Raw genomic sequence first — 25,232 nt, 5'->3', positions numbered from 1 at the left:
TTTTATTTATTAATTTGATAGAAAGAGGCACAGTGAGAGAGGGAGCACAAGCAGGGGGTTGTGGGAGAGGGAGTAGCAGGCTTCCCACCAAGCAGGGAGCCCAGTGCAGGGCTCAATCCCAGGACCCTTGGATCATGACCTGAGCCAAAGGCAGCTGGTTAATGGCTGCCCTTAGGTAAATCATTTTAGTGTAATGTTATAAGTACTATAACATAGATATGCAGAGTGCTGTGTGAGTACACAGGAGGTAGTTTCTTCAACCTGAGGGAAGTAGAGAAGACTTCTCAAAGGAGGTTGCTTTAATGATTCATTTTGAAAGATGAGATGGTGGGAGGGAACATTTTAGGGATCATCATTTTAAGTTAGGGTACTTGTTTGTGTGGAGACATTGTGGTCTTTTTTTTTTTAAGATTTTATTTATTTATTTGGCAGATCACAAGTAGGCAGAGAGGCAGGCAGAGAGAGAGGAAGGGAAGCAGGCTCCCCACTGAGCAGAGAGCCCGATGTGGGGCTCGATCCCAGGACCCTGAGATCATGACCTGAGCCGAAGGCAGTGGCTTTAACCCACTGAGCCACCCAGGTGCCCCGACATTGTGGTCTTTAAAAACATGGCAAATTCAAGGAACAGAGAGAAGTTTTCGAAGGAAACCAGTTGGGAGTTTAGGATGTGTGAGGGTATGGTTAAAGTTGAAGCTGAGAGATAGGCAAAGACAAGATCATAATACGTTTTGTTAAGAAATCTGACTTGAGGGGTGCCTGGGTGGCTCAGTTGCTTTAAGCATCTGTTTTCACCTCAGGTCATGAATACAGACAGGGTCCTGGGATCAAGCCCTGCTCAGTGGGAGGTCTGCTTCTCCCTCTGCCTCTCCCCTCTGCTTGTGCACATGCTTTCTCTTTCTCTCAAAAAATAAATTCTTAGGAAAAAAAAAGAAATTTGACATGATGTCAGTGGTAGGGAGCCATTGTAGGTTATTTCATAATCAAATTTGTTTTTAGAGAGGTTTGAAACTAATGCCCAGGTATGAGACATGATGAGAGCTTTGTGTAAGTTAGTTTGAAAGGTAGGAACCATAATTTTTGGCAGTTGTGGGGATGAGAGAGATGGATAGGTGAAAAGTACTCATGTGTGGGTTCCTACTTTGGGTAACTGGATGAATGGTATTTATTAACTGAAGTAAGACAAGAAGATGTGGTAAGTAGTTTTTGTTGGAGGATTTTGGGAGCAAGAGGGAGATAGTGACATTGGTTGTGTTAATTTTGCAGTTCTTGAATGTCATCCAACTAGAGATGTCCAGAAGGTTTTGGGCATTCAGAGTTGAAGCTTCAGGATTTGGGAACACAGATTGGGAAGATGTTGGCAATTAAAGAGAAAGCTGAGCCTGGTGGTTAAGGATGTTGGTTCTGGAGCCAGACTGCATTTCAGTCCATGATTCAGCACTTACTATCTGTGCCCTTAGGCAAGATGCTTAACCTCTCTGCACACCCAACTCATTGGGTTATTGGAAAGATTAAATAAACTGATACATGTAGATACTGCTTAATCCACCATAAGCATGCTAGTGCTTAATACTTTTGTATTGTTGTTTTTAATTATGTAGTTAATTCAACAAGTATTTTTCTGCCATATGGGGATAATAAGATGAATTTAAAATCCTCCCTGGCTCTCAATTTGGAAAGCTTCTAGAGGAGGTGACACCTCGGCTCTTGAAAGAAAAAGAGTTAGCCAGGTAGAGGAAACAGCACAAGTAAGAGGCGGGAAGCAGGTGGTGTTTGTTATAAGCACATTGGTATTAGGGTGCAGAGCACAAGGGTGGGAGTGATGAAATAGCCTGAGGATCTTGGATTGGTCCCTTTGACCTGTAGCTACCATGATTTTCAGTGTGAGAACTCCTAGTTTAAGGTAAAAAATTTAGTGGTCTGTTATTAGAGGAGCTATGTTTTTAGCGTTGGTTGAAAAAAATACTGCGAGGGCGCCTGGGTGGCTCAGTTGGTTAAGCGACTGCCTTCAGCTCAGGGCATGATCCCGGAGTCCTGGGATCGAGTCCCGCATCAGGCTCTCTGCTCCATGGGGAGTCTGCTTCTTCCTCTGACCTTCTCCCCTCTCATGCTCTCTCTCACTGTCTCTCTCTCAAATAAAAAAATAAAATCTTTAAAAAAAAAAAGAAATACTGCGAAAGGCTACTACTTTGAAATAATTTTTATTTTAGACTTATTACTATGTAATTTGAAAAATACTGCAACACAGGGGTGCCCAGGTGCCTGGGTGGCTCAGTTGGTTGAGCGTCTGACTCTTGGTTTCAGCTCAGGTCATGATCTCCTGGGCTGTGAGGTGGAGCCCCATGGCAGGCTCCCTGCTGAGCAGGGATTTGTGCTTGAAAATTCTCTCCCTCTGCCACTCCCCGCCCTCCCTGCACGCCTACATGCGATCTCTCACTCTCTCTCTAAAATAAATAAATAACATCTTTGAAAAACCTACTACAGCATAGGTACTTTGGCCTTTCCTCCCTGCTGATTTAGCTTTGAGATTTTCCCAGGGCGTATTGGTCTGTTAAGGCTCTTCTGTCTGGCCTCTAACTTCAAGAAATTTTTTTATTTTTTCTCCTAACTTGTTCTTTTTGTCTCTGTGGGTTTGTTTAATGCCCTCTTTATTATCTTTTTAGTGAGACTTGGGAGGAAGCAGAAGTAAATGTGCACCCATTATAACCTTGTTGTTTAACTGGCAATTTGTACTGGTAACCATACTTAAGTTGTTAAAATTTGGTACTTTGTCTTTAACAGCAGTTGGCTGTAACTACAGATAGACTATAAACAGCAATAGATTGCTGTAATATAGTTTGTAAGAACAGCAGAATAGGCAGGAAGTACCTTTTTTTTAAAGCTTTCATTTATTTATATGACAGACAGAGATCACAAGTAGGCAGAGAGGCAGGCAGAGAGAGAGGAGGAAGCAGGCTCCCTGCTGAGCAGAGAGTCCAATGTGGGGCTCGATCCCAGGACCCTGGGATCATGACCTGATCCTAAGGCAGAGGCCTTAATCCACTGAGCTATGCAGGTGCCCCAGGAGGTACCTTTCTGATATGTGCATTATACTGCCCATGGCCTTATGCCTTTGACAAGATAACTTCTGAGAGTTTCCATCTTTAAAATGGGCTGGTAATTCCTTTTTTTTTTTTTAAATTATTTTCATTTACTTATTTATTTATTTATTTTTTTTGTAAAGTAGGCTCCATATCCAGAGAGGGTTTGAACTCACAACCCTGAGATGATCAAGAGATGAATGTTTGGGCCTCCTGGGTTACTCAGTTGGTTAAGTGTCTGCCCTCTGCTTAGGTCAGGATCCCTGGGTCCTGGGATCAAGCCCGGAGTCAGGCTGCCTGCTCAGTGGGGGGTCAGCTTCTCCTTTTCCCTCTGTCCCTTCCCTCTGCTTGTGCTCACTTGCTTTCTGTCAAGTAAATAAATAAAATAGTAAAAAAAAGTAAATAAATAAAAGATGAACTCCTTGGTTATAAAAAAGGAGATAATAGAGGTATATATACTTTATAGAATAAAAAAGGAGATAATAGAGGTATATATACTTCATAGAATAAAGTAATTGCTATATAAAATAGCTTGTGACAAGAGCAGTGCTTCTAAAAGGAGTAATTGTGGTCTTATTTGCGTGTTTAGGAGAGATATTAAGGCTTATTCTTTTTTTCTTTTTTTAAGATTTTATTTATTTATTTGACAGAGGGAGACACAGCATGAGAGGGAACACACGCAGGAGGGGTGGGAGAGGGAGAGGCAGGCTTCCCACAGCAGGGGGTCCGATGTGGGGCACGATCCCAGGACCCTGGGATCATAATCTGAGCTGAAGGCAGACACTTAACAACTGAGCCACCCAGACGCCCCATTAATGCCTACTCTTTAGGGGAAATGATAGAAGTATTAGAACAGGGCAGATAGGAATGTTTTCTTTTGAGATTTATTGTGGGTGCCAAGAATTTAAATTATGATTTAAGTTCATGATTTGTTTCTGTACTTTGATTTATGGAGTTGGAGAGAAGTAAGACCGGGGCGATGCATGGGGCAGTGTGTCCTCAGCCTTGGTTGCTCATTAGGATCATCAGGGGAACTTCAAAAAAATATTCTGCTTGGGTCCCAGTATTTTTTTTCTCCCCAGATTTTATTTATTTATTTATTTGAGAGAGAGACCATCCATGTATATTTAGGGAAGGAGGAAGAGCAGAGGTAGAGGGAGAGAGAATCTGAAGCAGACTGCGCCCAGAGCAAGGTACCCCACATGGGGCTCTGTCTCACGACCCCAGGGTTATGACCTGAGCCCAAATCAAGAGTCAGATGCTTAACTGACAGCCACCCAGGCACACCTTGGGTCCCAGAATTCTGACGTAAGTGGTCTGGAGTGGAGCCCAGACAGACTTCTTTTTTTTTTTTTAACAGAATGCCAGGTTATTCTAATGTACTTCTAGGTTTAGAGGTTCAAACTTCATGAGTAAGTTTGTTTGATAAGCCTGGGATTACACTAGAGGCAGGTTTCATTTGAATTGAATAGTATTCTATTTAGCCTTAATTTTAAGTGTAAGAGGAACCTCCCAAGTTAGTTTGTCTGCTACTGAAATCTACCTCATTGTGTTTTAAATTGTATTAAATGACCATATAATGAAATATGCTTGTAAACAGCAGGGATATATCAAGGACCAAATTTCTCCTGCTTTCTATTTTGTACTTCTCTGCTGTAATTCAGTTTTGTTTGATTTTTGAACCAGCTAAGTGCTTTGATACTTATTTACCAGAATACCACTATAGCCAAGGACAGTGATCTCATACCAAGGGCAGGAGTAAGGTAGGGGAAAATGGGGTTGTGAAGGGTAGAGATGGCTGGGTTCTCTGTACCAGATCAACTAGTTTCATGCCTGAACTGTCTTTGTTTACACTTTGTTTGTGTTAACAAACAAAACTGTGAGACTGTTGTATTTTACCACGTAGTTTAGTTTTAATATATTAAAAAGTTCTTCAAAATCATAGAAAAGGATTCATTTATTCAGAAACATTTATTGTGTGTCAGGCGCTGTTGATAAACTAGTTAACAAAGTCCTGGCTTTGCAAGAACTCATGATTTGGTAGGAAGAGATGTAATTCGCACACACTGTACCAAGAGGTGAGAAATGCTGTAAGAAATTAGAGCTGGTATGAGGTTGGAAATGGGCAAATTTGTGCTGTGATGTGGTCTGGGAGAGTCTCTCCAAAGTGGCCCTTGAGCAAAGATCCCAGTGAGGTGAGGAGGCAGCGGGAAGGTATCCAGGGAAGTTTCTGTTGGCCTGTTACTGTAGTATGGCAGAACAGCTAGACACATTTTCATCATATTTGGATGGAATTTGACTTGGACTGATTTAAAATGTAGGCTATGTGAGGAATGATGAAAGGTCTTTGTGACTGCTAGTCTGGATATATGTGCCTTCTATATTCAACAGAGAACAGTAGTTTCAAGTATGAGCTCCAAATAGAAATTCATAAGGTATATGCTGCATATTACAGGATTGTATAGATTTATAGCTGAGTTCCTTCTCATATGGACAACTTCATGTAGCAATAGGAATTTGTGTGTAGATGGTTAGGGATATCTTGAGCAATATCAGATAGCAAAAGTCGCTCCCAAATTTTACTTAATTATCTCCAGTTTAAAATCCTGAAGGAAAATGTAACTATTGCATCCCAAGGTGATTGGGAGATGTGACTGTGACAAATTGAGTAATGTATGTTGAAATAGTCCCCAAAATTTCTTGCGGGGAATAGGTCCTTAAAGATTGATTCTCATCTGTGGAAACTTCAGAGAGGATTATGTTCTTAAAACTTTCTCCATTGATGTCATATACTTAAGATTATAGTTAAATAGGAGGTTTGGTGGAACTTGAGGATAAAGTGAATAGAGAGAATTGGAACTTGGAACTCTTTCTCTCTCTCTCTTTTTAACGATTTTATTTTTTAAGTGATCTTTACATCTGATGTGGGGCTTGAACTCACAACTGTGAGATCAAGAGCCACATGCTCCACTGACTGAGTCAGCCAGCCACCCTTGAACTTGGAATTCTTAATTCCAGTAAGTCTGTCTTCTGGAGACCCACTCTCATGCCTAGGCAGTTGTTGGGTTCTCTTACCTGGAATAATACTCTCACTGCATTGCATTTCATCCATTTGTTACCCTTTTTTCGTGGCATAGCACTTGAACTTTCCCAAACTTCTTTGCTTTGCATCGAGTTTAGTTTTATAGGAATACTCACTTTGGCTTTGAATAATAATACGTACTAACAACTTTTGTTAAGTGATTTTGTTTTTGGTTACTTAAATTATATTTTAAAAGCATTGTAAGAACACTAATTTTGTACCCTCTTTATAGACTTTGAATGATGTTTTTATATACTGTGTTTAATTAGTAGAGTGTTTTAAGCATTGAACTCTGATGTTATCTCTGTGGAAATAGAATTTTACAGTGTGTCCTATCAGTTTGCAAAGATGATGTAATTCAGATAATATTTTTGCAAGTTTTGTAGGGATGCACATAGATAATGCCTTGATCAAGAATTGACTATTTCTTGAAGTGGGTATTAGGATTAAATAATTTTTAAAAAGTTTCCTACCTTTGTGAATTTCCGTTTAAAAAGTGATTTACCTTATGGGACATATCGAATAGACTAAGGAATAGAGTAGTTACCTACGATTTTGTTACCTGGGGCAACAGTGTCTTTTTGCTTTTTTCTCTTGTTAAATATATTTTTAAAGAAAGTTCTTTAGGGGCACCTGGATGGCTCAGTTGTTAAACATCTGCCTTAAGCTCAGCTCATGATCCCAGGGTCCTGGGATCGACCCCCACATCAGGCTCCCTGCTCAGCAGGAAGCCTGCTTCTCCTTCTCCCACTACCCCTGCTTGTGTTTCCTCTCTCACTGTGTCAAGTAAATAAATAAAATAAAAATAAATATATGTGTATATATATACATACATATATGTATGTATGTATTTTTTTAACTTTTTTTAAGAGTTTATTTATTTGAGAGAGAAAGAGAGCTGGGTTCCATCCCAGGACCCTGAGATGATTACCTGAGCTGAAGGCAGAGGCTTTAACCCACTGAGCCACCCAGGTGCCCCATTTTTTTTTTTTTTTTTTTTTTTTAAATACCTAAACAGTATTTCATTGTATGGATGTGTCATCATTTGTTTAGTCAGTCACTCATTGAAGGACACTTGTATGTTTTCAGCTTGGTGATTATGGATAAAGCTACTATAAACATTTGAGTAAAGTTTTTTGTGTGAATGTAAGATTTTATGTCTCTAGGGTAAATACGTGGAAGTGGGATTACAGGACCATTTGGTAAGTGTATATTTAATCTTACAAGAAACTGTCAAACCAGGGTGCCTGTGGCTTAGTCTGTTAAGTGTTTGCCTTCAGCTCAGGTCATAATTCTGGGGTCTTGGGATCAAGCCCCTCCTAAGGCTTCCTGCTCAGTGGGGAGTCTGCTTCTCCCCTTCCTTCTGTTCCTCCCCCCTGCTCGTGTCTTTTCTCTCTCTCAAATAAGTTAATTAAAAAAAAAAAAAAATCTTAAGAAACTGTCCAACCTAGCATGGCTGTGCCATTATGTATTTTCATTAAAAATAGATGAGTTCCACTTAATTCTGCATCCTTACAAGCATTTCTTACTTGTATATTGTTAAAAAGTCAATAGTACCCAAAGTGTTTTTAGATTCAGTGCAATCTGTCACAATTCCAGTGATGTTTTCTGCAGAAATAGAAAAACCCACCTAAAATTAATGTAGAATCTCAAGGGATTCTACAAAGCATTCTTTGAAGAAGAAGAACAGTGTTGGAGGACTCACATTTCAAAGCTTAATACAGTTTTACAGTAACCAAAACAGTGTGGTACTGGTGTAGACTAATGTAATAGAGAGCACAGAAATAAGCCCTCACATACGTGACTAATGTAATAGAGAGCACAGAAATAAGCCCTCACATACGTGGTGAATGATTTTTGTAAGTAGGCCAACACCATTCAGTGGGGGAAAGGACAATCTTTTCAAGAAATTGTGCTGAGAAAACTTGGATATCCACTTTGCAAAAGAATGAAGTTGAACCCTTAAATGGAAGAGCTACAACTAGAAAGCTCTTAGAGGAAAACAAAGGGAGAAGCTTCGTGACGTTGGATTTGGCAGTGATTTTTTGGATATGACATCAAAAGCACAGGCAACCAAAGAAAAAATAGACAAGTTGGACTTAATCAAAATGAAAACTTGTTGTGCATTGAAAGACACTATCAATAGGTTAAAACAGCAAACCACAGAATATGAGAAAGTCACATATCTAGGTATATATAAAAAATTAATATCTCGACTGTATAGAGAACTTTAACATCTCAACAACAAAAAAACAAACAACCCAATTAAAGAATGAGCAAAATACTTGAATAGATCTTTCTTCAGAGAAGAAATAGAAATGGCCAAAAAGCACATGAAAAGATGGTCAACATCACTAATATTTTGGGAAATATAAATTAAAACCTAGTGTGATACCACTTCCCACCCATTAGAGTGACTATCATTAAATATAATAATAAGTGTTGGCACGGATGTGGAAAATTGGAATCCTTGTATTGTATTCTCTTGGTGGATGTAAAATAGTGCGGGTGTTACGGAAAATGGTGTGGTGTTTCCTCAAACAATTGAAATTAGTTTGGTAATTTTATGGTATCACAATTCCACATCTTGGTATATACCCCAAAGAATTGAAAGCAGGGCCTTGAAAAAATATTTGTACACTGTGTTTATAGCAGCATTATTCCCAGTAGTCAAAAGGAGAAGTACCCAAGTGTCCATTGATGGATATATGGATAAACAAAATATGGTAAAAAGGAAGGACATTTTGACACTGCAACGTGGATGAACTGAAGACATAATGCTTATTGAAATAGGCCCATCACAAAAGGACAAATACTGTATGACTCCACTTATACGTGGTACTTAGAAGCAGTCAATTTCTAGAGATAGAAAGTAGAATAGTGATTGCTGGGCACTGGGGGTATGGAGATGGGAAGGAGGACTTAGTGCCTGATGATTATAAAGCTCAAGTTTTGCAAGTTTTGCACCATCCATTCTCTGGATGGATGGTGGTGATGGTTGCAGAACAGTGTGAATGTACTTAATGCCATTCAACTGTGCACTTAAAATAAGTTCTGTTATTTTCAAATAAATTTTATTTTTAAATAAGATTTTATTTAAGACAGAAAGGGAGCAAGAGGAAGGAGAGGGAGCACGAGTAGGGGGAAGGGCATAGGGAGAAGGAGAAGCAGACTCCCCACTGAGCAGGGAGCTCAACATGGTGCTCCATCCCACAACTCCACAATCATGACCTGAGCCAAAGGTAGACGCTTAACTGACTGAGCCACTCATTGTGGAGTCCAGGGTGGAGCCTGAACTCACAGCCCTGAGATCAGGACCTCAGCAGAGATCAAGAGTGAGAGGCTTCACCGATTGAGCCACCCTGGTGCCTCTCCTGCTGGGATTTTGATTGAAATTGCATCAAATCTCTAGAGTAATTTGGGGATATTGACATCTTTACTATATTGACTCTTCCAGTCCCTAACCGTGGTTTCATTTAAGTCTTTGATTTCTTTAACACTTCTTTCATACTTTTCAGCATGCATATTCTGCATACTTTTGGTATATATCTAAGTATTTTATTAACGTTTTTAAAAAAGATTTTATTTATTTGACACAAAGAGAGAGCACAGGCAGGGGGAATGGCAGGCAGGAGAAGTAGGTTCCCTGCTGAGCAAGGAGCCCAATGCGTGGCTCAGTCCCAGGACTCTGGAATCATGACCTGAGCCAAAGGCAGATTCTTCACCGATGGAGCCACCCAAGTGCCCTTATTTTTATATTTTTAAGTCTATCATAAACTGGTTTTTGTAGATTTCAGCTTCCGATTTCTAGTATATTGAAGTACAGTTGACTGATTTTTTATGTATTGATTTTGTTTACTATAACCTTGCTAAACTCATTTATTAGCTCTAGGAGTTTTGTTTTTATTTTTAGATTTTTCTGTATAGGTTAATCATGTTGTCTGTGAACAGGGACAGTTTAATTTGTTCCTTTCTAATCTTCATGGCATTTAAATTCTTCTCATTTTTTATTGCAGTGGCTAGATTTTCCAATACGATACTGAATAGGAATGTTGAGAGTGTGTCCTTGGATTGTTCCTGATTTTAGGGGGAAAGTATTCAGTGTTTTACCATTAATTATGTTGATAGTGTTAGGATCTTTGTAGCTGTCCTTAATCAGGTTGAGCAAATTCCCTTTCATTTCTAATTTGCTGAGGTTTTTTTTTTTTTTTTTTTTTTTAAATCCTGAAAGGATATTATATTTTACCGAATGCATCTGTTCATGTAGGTTTTCTTCTTTAAGCTATAATGTGTGGTAGCTTATATTGATTGATTCTTGAATATTGCACCAGTTCATTATTCCTTCTATAACTGTACTTGGTCCTGGCATGTTATTCTTTTTATATTTGCTAAATTCCATTTGCTTTTATTTTGTGGAAGGTGTTTGCATCGATATGCGTGAGGGATAATGGTATATAGATTTTTTTTTTGTGCTATCTTTTTCTAGACTTGGCTTCAGGTTTAATGCTGGTTTCATAAAATGAGTTTGAAAGTATTCCCACTTCTCTTTATTGGAGAAGAATTGTGTAGAATTGGTGTTACTTGTTACTTAAATGTATGATAAAATTCTACAATAAAGTCAGATAGGCCTAGAGGTTTCTTTGGAATATTTCTAACTATTAATTCAGTTTCCTCAATTCATATTATCTGTTTCATACACAGGAAGTTTTGGTACTTTGTGGTTTCAATCAATTGGTACATTTCACCTCTATCTTCAAATTTATATGTGTAGACTTGTACTTATTATTCCCCTGTTATCTTTTTAAGTTTGTATCATGTTTGTTTTGACAGTCTGAGTTTTCAGATTTATTTATGTTGGCCACCTAAGTTGTCATGTGCATAGTGTTGTTCATAGTGTTTTCTTATTTATTATCTTTTAATCTCTGCAGGATCTATAGTGTATTTTTTCTTTCTTGATGTTATTGGTAATTTGTGTCTTTTTTCTTTGCTAGCCTCGGCTAGAGATTTACTAGTTTTACAAATCTTTTCAAAGATCTCTTTTTTGCTTGTGTTGATTTTCTCTATTTTTATTTTTGTTTTCATTAATCCCTGCTCCTATCATTATTTTTATTTTGCTTGTTAGTTATTTACTTTGCTTTTCTTCTTCTAGTTTTTTATTTATATTTTTTCTTAAGATTTTATTTACTTATTTGAGATAGCATGAGAAGAAGGGAGCCCAGTGCGGGACTCAGTCCTGGGACTCCAGGATCATGACCTGAGCTGAAGGCAGGCAGTTAGTGGCTTTAACCAACTGAGCCACACAGGTATCCTTTTTCCTAGGTTTTTTTTTGTTTTGTTTTTTAAATAGAACACTTAGATTATTGATTGGAGACCTTCTTCCCCACCCCAGTATAAGAATTTAGTTCCTACATATTTCATTCTAAGTAGTGCTTTATTTGCATTTGACACATTGATATATTTTCATCCCAATTAAAAATATTTTCTGAATTATCTGAAACTTATTTATTGACATGTGGATTATTTAGAGTATGTTGTTTATTTTCCAGGTATTTCCTCTTATATTTCTGTTATTGATTTCTACTTAAATACATTATGGTCAGAGAACATACTCCTAATTTGACTTCTTATATATTTGTTAAGGTCTGTTTTATGACCCAGGATATGGTCTATCTTGGTGAATATTCTATGTATACTTGAAAAGAATGTGTATTTTACTTCTGATAGGTGGAGTATTCTAAAAATCTTATTCACTGATGGTGGGGTTCAGTTTCTCTATATTGCTGGTGGTTTTTCTTTTTATCTACTGTTCTATTAGAGAGGAGTGTTGAAGTCTCCAGCTGTAATTTGGATGCCTATTTCTTCTCAGTTCCATTAATTTTTGCTGTATGTGATTTTTTTAAATTTTTTATTTTTTTATTTTAAGAGTGGGGATGGGCAAAGGGAGAGGAAGAAACAGAGTCTTAAGTAGGCTTCAACATGTGGGGTTGATCTCTGGATCCTAAGATCATGACCTGAGCCGAAATCAGAGGGCTTACCCAACTGAGTCATCTAAGTTCCCAGCTGTGTGTGTTTTGAAGTTCTGTTAGGTGTATATTTTATATGTATTTAGGATTGCTTTTTCTTCTTTGTGAATTGGTCCTTTTATCATGTAATGACCTCATTTATCTCTGGTTATTTTCTTTGCTCTGATCTTTGTCTAATATAAATATAGCTACTTTAGCTTTTCTTTAATTAATGTTTGCCTGAAATATCTTTTTTTATCCTTTCATTTTTATACTTTCATTTATTTTTATTTTAAATTTTTATTTTAATTTTTAATAATTTTTAAAAAAGTTTATTTATTTATTTGACAGAGAAGAGAGAGAGACAGCCAGAGAGGAAACACAAGCAGGAGGAGTGGGAAAGGGAGAAGCAGGCTTCTTGCTGAGCAGCAAGCCCAGTGTGGGACTCAATCCCAGGACCCTGGAACCATGACCTGAGCTGGCAGCAGACACTGACTGAGCTACCCAGATGCCCCTATTTTTATTTTTAAAAGATTTTATTTATTTATTTTAGAGAGCTCATGTGCCTGTGGGGTAAGAGCTGGGGGAGACGCAGAGGGAGAGGAAGAGAGAATCTGAAGCAGACTCCACACTAAGTGGGAAGCCCTTCATGGGGTTCAATCCCACCACCGTGAGATATGACCTGAGTGGACACCAAGAATCAGATGCTTAACTAACTGGGCCTCTGATTTCTGTGTGTGTGTGTGTGGCTTGAACTCATGGCCACAAGTGAGTTGTGAGTTGAGATCATGACCCAAGCTGAAATCAAAAGTTGGTTGCTGAGCCACCAGGTGCCCTGTGTTTTTTGTATTTTTTTTTTTTTTTAAGATTTTATTTATTTGGGGCGCCTGGGTGGCTCAGTGGATTAAGCCACTGCCTTCGGCTCAGGTCATGATCTCAGTTTCCTGGGATCGAGCCCCGCATCGGGCTCTTTGCTCAGCGGAAGCCTGCTTCTCTCTCTCTCTGCCTGACTCTCCGCCTACTTGTGATTTCTCTCTCTGTCAAATAAATAATAAATAAAAAAAAAAAAAAAGATTTTATTTATTTATTTGACAGAGATCACAAGTAGGCAGAGAGGCAGGCAGAGAGAGAGAGGAAGGGAAGCAGACTCCCTGCTGAGCAGAGAGCCCGAAGCGGGGCTCGATCCCAGGACCCTGAGACCATGACCTGAGCCGAAGGCAGAGGCTTAACCAACTGAGCCACCCAGGCGCCCCACCCTCACCTTCATTTCTAATGGACATTTTTGTCAGCAAATTTCTTGTTCTCTAGTGCTTAAAAAAATGGTCTACTTCCTAATGAACCCTATGGTTTTTAATGATAAATGTTTTTATTGTATTATTACTTCTATGTAAGTAATGTGGCCTTTTTGTCTGTTTGCTTTCAAGATTTTTGTTAGTTTTCAGAAACTTACTGTGTCTGGCTGTGAATTTTAACCTGTTTTGTGACGTTTTCCCTTCTGGGAAAGAATATCTGCACTAATGCAGGTTTTTAGTGTCAATAAGGGGTCTGCAAACCCCTGTAGCTCTCAGGCTATCTCCTAATTTTATAAATAAAGTGTTAACTGGTGCCCATCCACAATCATTTATTTACATGTTGGCTATGGCTGCCTTTGTGCTACAGTGGCAGAGGTGAGTAATGGTGAGAGAGGCTATTTATCTTGTGAACCCTAAAATATTTCCTCTCTGACCCTTTTCACAAGTTTGCTGATTTCTGTTGTAGATGAAGGAATTTGAGTTTTTCCTCTATTAAAATTTCCTGCTCAATTTTTAAAAATTTTATCCCCGTAGGTTTAAAAGTCACTTCACAAATAACTTTAAAAAAAAAAAAAAAGGATTTATTTATTTTAGAGAGAAAGAGAGTGAGAGAGGGCACACAGAAGCAGGGATAGGGGCAGGTAGAAAAAATTTCAGGAAGCCTCCCCACTGAGCACAGAGCCTGACATGGGGCTTAAATTGTGACCTGAGTATCAAGAGTAGGCTGCTTAACTGAGGCACCCAGGCATCCCTTACAGATTACTTCTTCACAGAGTTCTAGAAAGGTGCAGTATGTGGTACAGGGTATGTGCCATGGGTTTTTCCTTCTATTTAAAAGCCAAAAATAACTTTTTAGCCAACTCTTCTTGGAAAGCATAACAAACATTAGTTAAGCATAGCTTATCTTTCTTTGAGAAGTTTATTTTCAGATATTTTAAACTCATAAGGCAAATGAAATAATAAATGGTTCATGCCAAAATGGGATTTAAGTTTTTTTTTTAAATTTTTAAAGATTTTTATTTATTTATTTGACACAGAGAGAGAGAGAGAGAGAGATCACAAGTAGGCAGAGAGAAAGAGGAGGGGAAGCAGGCTCCCCGCTGAGCAGAGAGCACGATGTGGGGCTCGATCCCAGAACCCCGAGATCATGACCTGAGCCGAAGGCAGAAGCTTAACCCACTGAGCCACCCAGGCGTCCCGGATTTAAGTTTTTTAAAGGTAGTCTTGGGAGATATAATTTAAGTATAGGTTGTAAGTTTATCAGTATTATTGGTAACATTAAAATATATCGAGTGTTTAATAGTAATGCCACTAAAATCATGAATCAGAGCATCATGAATAAAAAAGTATAACTTATAATATTTTACAAGACTTTGAAAACATGTTTTCCAAGTGAGTGACATAGTCAAGCTCTATTATAGGTTTCTTCATCTCTTTTATTTTTTCTGTACTTAAAATGGCTATTCTTACGACTAAAAATAAATGTTGAATTTACCTGATTGTGAAACTAGTGTTTTTTGTTTTGTTTTATTTGTTCGTTTATTTTGTACAAACACTAAGTTAAGTGTCAGACTTAAACACTCATGGATTTTGTTTTTAACTGACATTAGAGGATTTCTGTCTTGTCTTGTTGCTTCCTAAGTAAGAAAGACTTGCTCAAACATGTAAGAAGTTGAAAAGTTCCAAAAATATTCTTTGTTCATTGCAAGATACTTTTCTTGCACAGAAATCTAGGATTTTTTCTCAAGATTTCATTTATTTATTTAAAATTTTATTTATTTATTTAACAGGGAGAGAGAGAGAGCACAAGTAGGTGGAGCAGCAGGCAGAGGGAGAGGGAGAAGCAGGCTCCCCCAACAGAGCAAGGAGCCTGACATGGGGTTTGATCCCAGGACCCTGGGATCACGACTCAAGCCAAAGGCAGTTGCTTAACCAACTGAGCCACCCAGGCGCCCCTTAAGATTTTATTTTTAAAAATATTTTATTTATTTATTTGACAGAGAGAGAGATCACAAGTAGGCAGAGAGGCAGGCAGAAGGAGAGAGAGAGAGGGAAGCAGGCCCCCTGCTGAGCAGAGAGTCCGATGTGGGACTCTATCCCAGGACCCTGAGATCATGACCTGAGCCGAAGGGAGAGGCGTAACCCACTGAGGCACCCAGGTGCCAAGATTTTATTTTAAATAATCTCTACCCATTATGGGGTTCAGACTCAAAACCCTCGATCGAGTTGCATGCTGTACTGATGAGCCAGCCAGGTGCCCCATCTAGGACTTTTCTAGGGACAGATGAGCAAAGCTCATCTTGAGCATACTGTCCGGGTATATTAACCAAGCTCTCCTTTCAAAAATAAAGTCTTCAGCCTAGTAAAAAAATTGAGAGAAAGTGTCTGTAGTGGGTTTAATAATCTTACCTCAAAATTCATGTCTGTGTGAAACCTCAGACTGTGCCAGAAGGTCCTTCAGTGGGATATGGCTGATAATACCCTCCTTTCTACCCCCTGTGCAGTACAGCCCTCTGCTTATGGACGACCTTCCCTAACTAAGGTCAAAAACTGGGAATGTACTCATCCTAATAAACATAGCATGCTGCTATACTGGCCTGAAGAAACTGCTAAAAAGACTCCTTGATCAGTGTGCATTACTTTGAGTGCTAGTATTGTGTAGTGTATAAGAAGTTGTAAAAAACAGTGGTGACTTTTTTTCAGTCGGGATCTGTGGAAGAATCTCTAGTGGTGTGATATGGTTAGAATTCTCTAAGGTTGCGTGGAAGCGCATCTGGAAACTACACTGGTGTAGAGTCTTGACACATATTTTATACCTCTCTTGGGAACTTTTAACAGAATTATAATTTCAATAATTCGTTACTTAAATGCACATACCTTAAACAGTAAAGCAGAATTTGCAGTTTGTTTTTCAAAATTTTATAGTTATGGAGAGGCAGGGCATATATTGGAATTCTAAGTGCCTTCTACTCAGTTTTGCTGGAAGCCTAAAAAGATTCTAAAAAAAGTAATAGTTTTTTTCCCCCTAAGAGTTATTTGTTTGAGAGAGAGATCTCACTTGAGCATGAGTTGGTGAGGGACAGTGGGAGAGGGAAAGTCTCAAGCAGATTCCCTGCTGAGCTCTTAGCAGGATGTGGGACTCTATCTCATGATGCCAAGATTATGACCTGAGCTGAAAGCAAGAGTCAGTTGCTCATCCAGTTGAGATACCCAGGTTCCTCATAAAGAATAGTTCTTAAAAATATTTACTGTTACTGAGTTTTGGAGTTTTGAAACAATTTTTGTAAGTTCTTTTATAATTTTACCCTGAGTTTCTATAATTTGTCTTTCTTGTGGTTTTACCTAGATATTAGAAGTGCTAAGTAAATATGCCTGTTATTGTGTTTCAGAGATTATTTTCCTGTATGCTAACATGTATTTCAAACTTTGAATTCTGAGATTGAACTATAGATTACTGTTTTGTTTTGTGTGGATAATGAATTTGTTCCAGTCAGTTTTGTAATGCCTCCAAGTTGTCTGTTAGCGTCCAAAAGAACTATACTATTCTGAGATTAAGAATACCACCCCAATATTCATTGATTATAACATGTTTTATAGTTGACCTAGGATTGAAAACCAGGACTCTGATTTATTTCCATTTTTCTACTTTTGTATCATTAGTTGGAGCAGAGCTAGTTACTGGGATGTTCTATAAAGTTGTATTGCCTCTCTGCTTACTTGTGATCTCTGTCAAATAAATAAATAAAATCTTTGGAAAGAAAAAAAAAGAAAAAGTTGTTTTGGGAGTTTAGAGTTTAGGTGTACCGGCAGCAGGATTACTTGCCCACAGGGGTTTATCTTTTCTAATAGAATAAAATTTCATAATTGGTCATTCTTTCAAGTCTTCTTACAGAGACTCTATTTGTGACAGAAACACTTAACATTAATCTCCTTATAAGTCTGTAAATTTAAGTATAGAAACTGATGTTATCTTAAAAAATTTTTTTTCTTGGTATTTAAAGCCTCTTGCCTGTTACTGTTTTTTATAAGACTTCTGAAATTCCACTCTGACTTATTCTGAGAAATTTTATGGTTCATGTATTCACTGACTTTTTGCATTAAAATACTCTTACATGGAGCGCCTGGGTGTCTGCCTTCAGCTCAGGTCCTGATCTCGGGGCCTGGGATTGAGTCCTGCATGGGTCTCCCTGCTCAGTGGGGAGTCTGCTTCTCCCTCTTCATCTGCTGTTTCCTCTGCTTGTTCTCTCTCTCAGTCTCTCTCAAATAAATAAAATCTTAAAAAAAAAAATACTCTTTTGATACTGACTCAGCAGAAACCTTAGGGTATGTTGATCATTAGTGGTAGTTGACTGTGTTTTCTCAGTGGGGATTGAACTAGAGGCTTTACTGTTTCTCTTAACCTAGGTTATAAACATTTTTCTTTTATCTCATTTTTTTATCTCATTTTTTAATCTCAGTTATAAAAGTCCTCAAACATTTTTGGTAATTACCTAGAAACGGGCCATACTGACTTTATGCTTATTGAATTTTGCAAAAAAATTGACAAATACTGAATATTTAAAACTTTTGTTCTGAATATTTTAATTCTGAAATACTATAGAACAAAGAACTTCCCTGTACCCTTTACCTGGTTCTATCAGTTTTGATTTTAAATACTTTTACCACATTTGCTCATCATTCACACACATATATACCCATTTTATTTCTTTTGCTCTATTGAGACTAGGTTGCATTCTTTGCCCCCTTACCCTTTACTATTTCTGTTTCTTTTTTTATCTTTATTTCTATTATTATGTTTATTTCTATTTTTAAAAGTTTTATGTATTTAAGTAATCTCTACACATAACATGCGGCTCAAACTCAAGACCCCAAGATCAAGAGTACCATGATCTTCCAACTGAGCCAGCCAGGCGCCTGTTTATTTCTAAGAGTGATCATTTTTTCTCTCTCTCTCTCTCCTTTTTTTTTTTTGAAGATTTTATTTATTTGACAGACAGAGATCACAAGTATGCAGAGAGGCAGGCAGAGAGAGAAGAGGAAGCAGGCTCCCCGCAGAGCAGAGAGCCCCATGGGGCTCCATCCCAGGACCCCGGGATCACGACCTGAGCCAAAGGCAGAGGCTTAACCCACTGAACCACCCAGGCGCACCCCCCCCTTTTTTTTTTTTTTTAAGATTTACGTATTTGAGAGAGAGAATAGAGGAGGCGCAGAGGGAGAGAGAATCCTGAAGCTAACTGCTGAGCATGGAGCCTGACATGGGCTTGATCCCAGGACCCCAATATCATGATCGTGCTGAAACCAGGGGTTGGGCACTCAATTAATTGAGCCACCCAGGCGCTCCTATATTCTCTTTTATAATAGCTCTGGAGCTGTTAAGTTCTGACAGTTTCACAGTGATACTTTATCTGATCTATAGTACATATTACAAGTTTATCAGTTGCTCTAATAATGTCTTTTAGAGCAGTGTTTTCCAATGTGAGATTAAATACTGTATTTAGCTTCCATGTAAACATTTATTTTTTAATGGACTATTTTTAAATCTTAAGTGTTGAATTTTTGTTCTTTTAACAGCTAAACCAGGTGGACAGGTGAAATGTCAGTATATATCTGCGGTGGATAAAGTTATATTTGTGGATGATTTTGCAGTAGGGTGTAGGAAAGACCTTAACGGAATCTTGTTGTTAGACACTGCTCTGCAAACTCCAGTTTCAAAGCAGGATGATGTGGTTCAGCTTGAATTACCTGTTACAGAGGTAAGTTGAAATAAATCAGTGTACTTTTCCTCTTAATGTAATTTCAGACCTTATTAGCTGTTAAATTAAGTTGTCCTTTGAGAACATTGTATATGTACCCTGGTTTTTTTTTTTATACATGCCCCTATAAAAACAGAATTGACTTACTGATCACATTTGTTTAATTCCTCTTTGTAATTAATTGATGCTTATCAGAGTGGTATTTAAGTGTGAACCATGCAGTTGAAACGGTACCAGAGACAGCAGAATACAGTGGCTTAAACAGTACAGTTTTTTTAGTAACAGGACAGGGCTAAGCGTAGGGGTAACTGCTTACCTCAACACTTAGCTTCCATCTCTTGAATTCATGACAGCTGTTCCAAGGCTCATTAGTATTTCCCCGTCATAGTGAAAGGGAAAGCAGAAGCCCAGGGAAGCACACTGGTACGACCCTTCCCCCTTTTTTCTCTTGTCCTTTCTCCCCGCTCCTTCCCTTCTGCTTTCCTTCTCTCCTTCATTCTTTCTTGCTTTCTTTCCCAAACTCATTCATATCCACCCTTTTCATGTTCCTCCCATTGGCCGGAATTTAGTCACATGGTCACATCAAGCTGAGAAGACTTGGAAAGAGGTAGTTCTTTTTTAAACATAAGATGGAAGGGAGGAATGAATATTAGTGAACAGCCAGTAATCTTTGCTTGTATGTATCATACCTTTTAACAATCCCAGTTTAAAATTTTAGTCATACATACGTTTCTGTAGTGTTACATATTCATTACTTAATTTGTAGGTGCACCCTAATTTAAAATCTTTACCTGTGCATTGATGTTCATGTGGTGTAATTTGAAAGTACGTTTTTCAAAGCTACTGGATTTTAAACCATCTTAAATAAAATATAAAAGATTTTAATGCTGTGTCTCCTAATAAAGTGAGATACCATTTTTGTCTTCATACCAAGTTGTTAATTATGAATTGTTTTGCATTTGGTGGTATGATTATTTGATAAAAACAGTATAGCATATTTCCCATTTTTAGGGCATGAAAATTGTCAATTGGTAAACATAAAGTGCAATATAAATGTTTTTATTCTCTTTTTGGAAGACTAATTTAGAAAAAGGATACCAACATGTATCCACTTAGTTTTCACTCAGTGTCATAATATAGTTGTCTGTTAGGTTATAAGTATGTTTGCTGAAAATTTGAGTTCTGAAAAGAGAGTAGTCCTCTTTTTGTCATTTGGATCTGGGGTCCTGCCTAAAATATTTGTATAGAGAACTAATTAGTTTTAGTTGTATTGGACATTTTTTCCTCTTAATTTGAGGAATTTATACTAGCTGATAACTTAAGGTTGATATCCTAATAAAGGATATATATATGTATGTGTATATATATATATATTTCATCACAGAATCTGTGATGCAAGATGGTATCAACCTGTTCAGGTTTTACAAAGAACTAGAGAATTACAATAAAATATTGGGACATTTATAATGAAATAGACCCTCAAATCAGTATTTTTCATAATGTGCTGTCTGAAGGGTTAGGTATTTATCTGGCTTCTGTCACCTTCTCTACCTTGTTGGCCATTAACATCTTATGCTGATTTTCTGTGTACCTAATCACAACCTTGTTTGCATAGTATTGTTTGTATCTTCAATTAAGTATGGAGTCCTAGGTTTGCTTGGATCAGTGTGGATATATTCTTTTCCATTTGTCAACCATGTATTTCTGTTTTAAGGTAGTTCTTTTTGAATATGTGGGTAACAATACAGAGGCTTTTTTATATTACCTGTTGACTTAGTTAATCTTCTCTCTTACGGTTTTGTATAGTTTGAGTGTTTAAAACTTATTGAAGGATTTTACATTTATCTCTTTAAAATTTTACCTTTAATTTTTGTTCATGGTGTCAGCTTATCTAGGGTTTTTTGTTTTTGGTTTTTTTAATCTAGGGTTTTTTTTTTTTTTTAAATCTTGCTTTGGTTTATAATAGCTTCCATGTATTTAAACTTTACTCTGTGGTGTTATGCCAAATATATCGCTTTATCTCATTTGATTTTATAACAGCCCTTCAAATCAGCATATGATTATATGTGATTTAGTTTGTTTAAAAAAGGTAAAAGTAGTAAAGTTTAGTTATAGTACTTGTCAGTATAATAACAAATTAAAGTATTTGAGTAAGGATCTGAATGTAACATTTTTTTGTTGTGTTTAATTTTCTGTGATCATCTTTTTTTATTTAGGCACAACAGCTCTTATCAGCATGTTTAGAAAAGGTAGATATTTCTAGTACGGAGGGTTATGATTTGTTCATCACACAGCTCAAAGATGGTTTAAAAAATACATCCCATGAGACTGCAGCCAACCACAAAGTTGCTAAGGTAAGAAGTTTCAAAAAAATTACCTTCTTTCGATTATGAGAGAAAGAACACCTCCATACTTTCACTTTCTCTGTCTTTCCCCCACTTTCCACCTACCCTTGGAAATATTCCAGTTCTAGATTTTTCTTTCAGAGAACAAAATATGTTTATGAGTCCCTTAAAAGTTGAAACTATTTTTACTGAAGTCTAAATTCAGTTTGTGGGAACTGTTTTGCTTACTTTGTTCCTAAAGCTTCTGTGCTTGGTAGCTCTATATTGGTTAAGAGGCTGATGAAAGAGAATTTTTTGTTAGGTGATGAGCTTCAGTGAGAAATGGGATATGTCTTTGGAAATGGGGCCATTTGGGCTTTTGTTGACATTATTTTTTGTTAGGCATGACTAGGATGTTTGTGTGAGATGGTGCTTTGAATTAAATCCTTGGATATGTTTTACTGATGTTTCTTTGTTTTCTAAGTTATAAGTGTAATACATAAGAAATTTCTATACTAAAGGGTGTAAGGTAGAAGGTAAAAACCATTTTCTTAAAAATAATTTTTGCGTTTTTAAGTATCTCTTTTCTTAAGTACAATTGTAACTGTACCAAAATTTGATGTACTGTCATCTGTTCTGGCTGCTATTAACAGAATACCACCGACTGGGTCGTTTATGTATAATAGAAATTTATTACTGTTCACAGTTCTGAAGGCAGGGAAGTCTGAGATCAGGGTGCCAGCATGGCTGCTTTCTAGTGAAATCTTTTTTTGTACTTGCTTTTTTACTGTGTCCTGATGAAGGAAAGGTCTCAGGGGATCATTCTGGAGCCTCTTTTATAAAGGCATTGATTCCATTCAGAGGGCTCTATTCTCCTGACTTAAGTACCTCCCAAAAGCCCTACCTACTAATACCGTCACCTTTGGGGGTTAAGATTTCAACAGATGAATTTGGGGATGAGGGGACACACACATTCAGACTATAGTTTACACTTTGCTTTTTTTTCCCCCACTTAAGAATGTATCTTTGAGTATCTTTCATATTACTCCTCAGATCAGCTGCATCCTTCCTAATATTGGATTTTTTAATAGAGATTTACCATGATATTATTAACTTTTATTCCATTGATGGAACATTTTATATAGTAAAACAGAAACCATACTATGCATTCCAACAAAAAGAATTTATCGTAAGGAATTGATTTTAACATGTGTCTGAGAACTGAAGTAGTGGAAAGGAAGCCCTGAGGAAGCACACAGAGAGTAATGCCGGGAAGCAGCTGTCACCTAGGTCTGAAGGAAGGAGCTTAGGGTGGTCAGCACCTACAAACTTAAGAATAGGCTTTGTGGGTTTGGGATCCAGGCTTCTCAGGAGGAGCCGCTGTCCAGATGGTACCTCAGGAGCTTGGGGAACAGCACTCGAGGAGCTGAGACATGGATCTCTGAAGAGAGTGCTGTTTGGCTGGTGTCACCACCTCTGAGGAGCTCTGTGAGACGGGTTCTGGGAATGCTAAGTAAACAAAACGCAGGAGACTAGAAGAATAAAACGCAGGAGACTGGCTGCCACCAGGCCCTGTGCTGACTCAGCATCGACAGCTGTGACAAGTAATAGCCCGGGGAAGTCTTTTCCGCCCTCATCATGCTTTCCAGTTTCCATCCTGTGTTCCTTTTGTCAGAACCGGACAGCCAGGAAACTGGCTGGGAAAGAAGAAAGGCATTTTGCAGAGTCCCAGCCTTAAGATGATAGGGAAGAGAAATAAAGGGTCAGTTTGGAACTGAGAGATAGTAGTTTCATAATTGTCACAGTGTACCCTTTTGGTACTCAGCATCTCCATACATATATTCTGTGCATATTTGAACTTTTAATACAACAAAAATACTATGTTTTTACTTTTTTTTTTTTTTTTAAAGATTTTATTTATTTATTTGACAGACAGAGATCACAAGTAGGCAGAGAGGCAGGCAGAGAGAGAGGAGGAAGCAGGCTCCCTGCTGAGCAGAGAGCCCGATGTGGGACTTGATCCCAGGACCCTGAGATCATGACCTGAGCCGAAGGCAGCGGCTTAACCCACTGCGTCACCCAGGCACCCCTGTTTTTACTTTTTACAAATGAAGATTCCTTCTCCCTATCCCCAGAGATGAGAGACACAAAGTTCTGATAGATAATTTACCTGTCCCTAGGTGATACTAACTACTAAAATTTAATTATTTTTAGGTCTCTACTGTTCAGGTAATAGAACTGTGCCACCTAAAGACTAATTACATCCAAAATTCTTGCGTGAAATAAGTCTCTATGTCTGTCTGCTTCTTTGTGTCTGGTTCTGAATCTACATTCATCCATCCGTGTACTAAGAAGGGAAGAGAATATTCATAGCCACTATATCCCTCAGTTCTTTACTGGTCAAAAGGATATACTTGCTAGTTACAACCTCCCTCTACTCCCTATTTTGTATCTGTCTGCAGCACTTTGCTGGCAGATGTCTTTGCATGGTGGAGTGACCCACCCAAGTCTTCACTTCTGCAGGATTAAATTCTCAGTGGAGCTGTTTTAGTTTTTGTAATCACCTGTGCACTTTTACTATTGGATATGAAAGGACTTAGAAGCACCCTAAAGAATCCCTTGGTTGTTTTTTTCTTTCTTTTTAATATTTTATTTATTTGAGAGAGGGAGAAAATGCGTGGAAGCAGGGATGAGGGCAGAGGGAGAGGGAGAAGCAGACTTCCCACTGAAATGGAAGCCCAATGTGGAGCTTGATCCCAGGACCCCAAGATCATGACCTGAGCTGTAGGCAGATGCTTAACTGACCAAGCACCAGGTGCCCCACCTCCCACCTTGGTTTCTTTCTTTCTTTCTTTCTTTTTTAAAGATTTTATTTAGTTATTTGACAGAGAAAGATCACAAGTAGGCAGAGAGGCAGGCAGAGAGAGAGGGAGTGACAGGAGGAACTCAATATTGCTGGGTAGCAGTCTTAACACATAATTCAATGGGATCATTGTACTCCTTGTGGAATGCTCCTCTCTTGGCATGTAGTACCGTTAAAACTTAAAGCTTGAAAAAAATCTTTGAATGGGGTATTAAGTGTAATAGCGACCCTATTGGGAGAAATTGTTAGGTGTTTATTGTTGTGGTTTTGTTTTATTTTGAGTCTAAGCATATTCATCACCCTGTAAGGTAGAACCTCTCTTCCAGTTAGTACTGACAATGAGATTCTGGTAGGGCACTACACTTTTTTTTGTCAGGCCAGCTCCTAGGATAACATGGTAAGACCAGTCAATTTCATGGGCAAGTGCCCATTGCTTTGTTTTTCTTGCTGGTTTTGTTTAGTTTTGTGTTTTGCTTTGAAGTGGTTTTTTTTTCTTTTTTTTTGGCTGAATGCAGTATACTTTATTGATGGTACATGACAAGGTAGGGCTCCCCAAGCCCCTCCCCTTCTTCAGGGGGTCTGGGATGGAAACAGTGGAGGTTGGGAGATTCTCAGTGTTTTGGGGGTTAAGTTGAGACAGGAATTCCCTAGCAGCTGAGGGCCTCTTTCTTCCTCTTGCTCTGGCTGAGGCTGGTGATCCAGGGGGCTCATATTCCTTGGAGGCTATGTGGACCATAATGTCCACCACCTGGTTGCTGTAGCCAAATTCATTGTCATACCAGGAAATGAGCTTGACAGAGTGGTCATTGAGAGCAACGCCAGTCCTGGCATCAAAGGTA

General features: G+C 38.1%; 1 protein-coding gene across 10 annotated transcripts in view; it reads left to right on the top strand.

Annotated features, from left to right (window-relative positions):
- Positions 1 to 25,232, top strand: part of BIRC6 (baculoviral IAP repeat containing 6) — a 226,673-nt gene that overhangs the window by 10,377 nt on the left and 191,064 nt on the right. For all 10 annotated transcript variants that reach the window (XR_009357395.1, XM_059188672.1, XM_059188669.1 and 7 more), the window contains exons 2-3: positions 19,025 to 19,206; positions 21,423 to 21,560. Coding sequence is in view for 9 of the 10 variants with exons in the window: in XM_059188672.1 (XP_059044655.1) it covers positions 19,025 to 19,206; positions 21,423 to 21,560 (320 nt within the window). In the remaining variant the exon portion in view is untranslated. The remainder of the gene's footprint in view (positions 1 to 19,024; positions 19,207 to 21,422; positions 21,561 to 25,232) is intronic.

This window comes from Mustela lutreola, chromosome 9 (genome assembly GCF_030435805.1).
Source record: "Mustela lutreola isolate mMusLut2 chromosome 9, mMusLut2.pri, whole genome shotgun sequence".
In the NCBI taxonomy this organism is placed as follows: Eukaryota; Metazoa; Chordata; class Mammalia; order Carnivora; family Mustelidae; genus Mustela; species Mustela lutreola.
The sequence above is the reverse complement of the archived record's forward strand: the minus strand, read 5'-3'. Positions and strand labels throughout refer to the sequence as shown.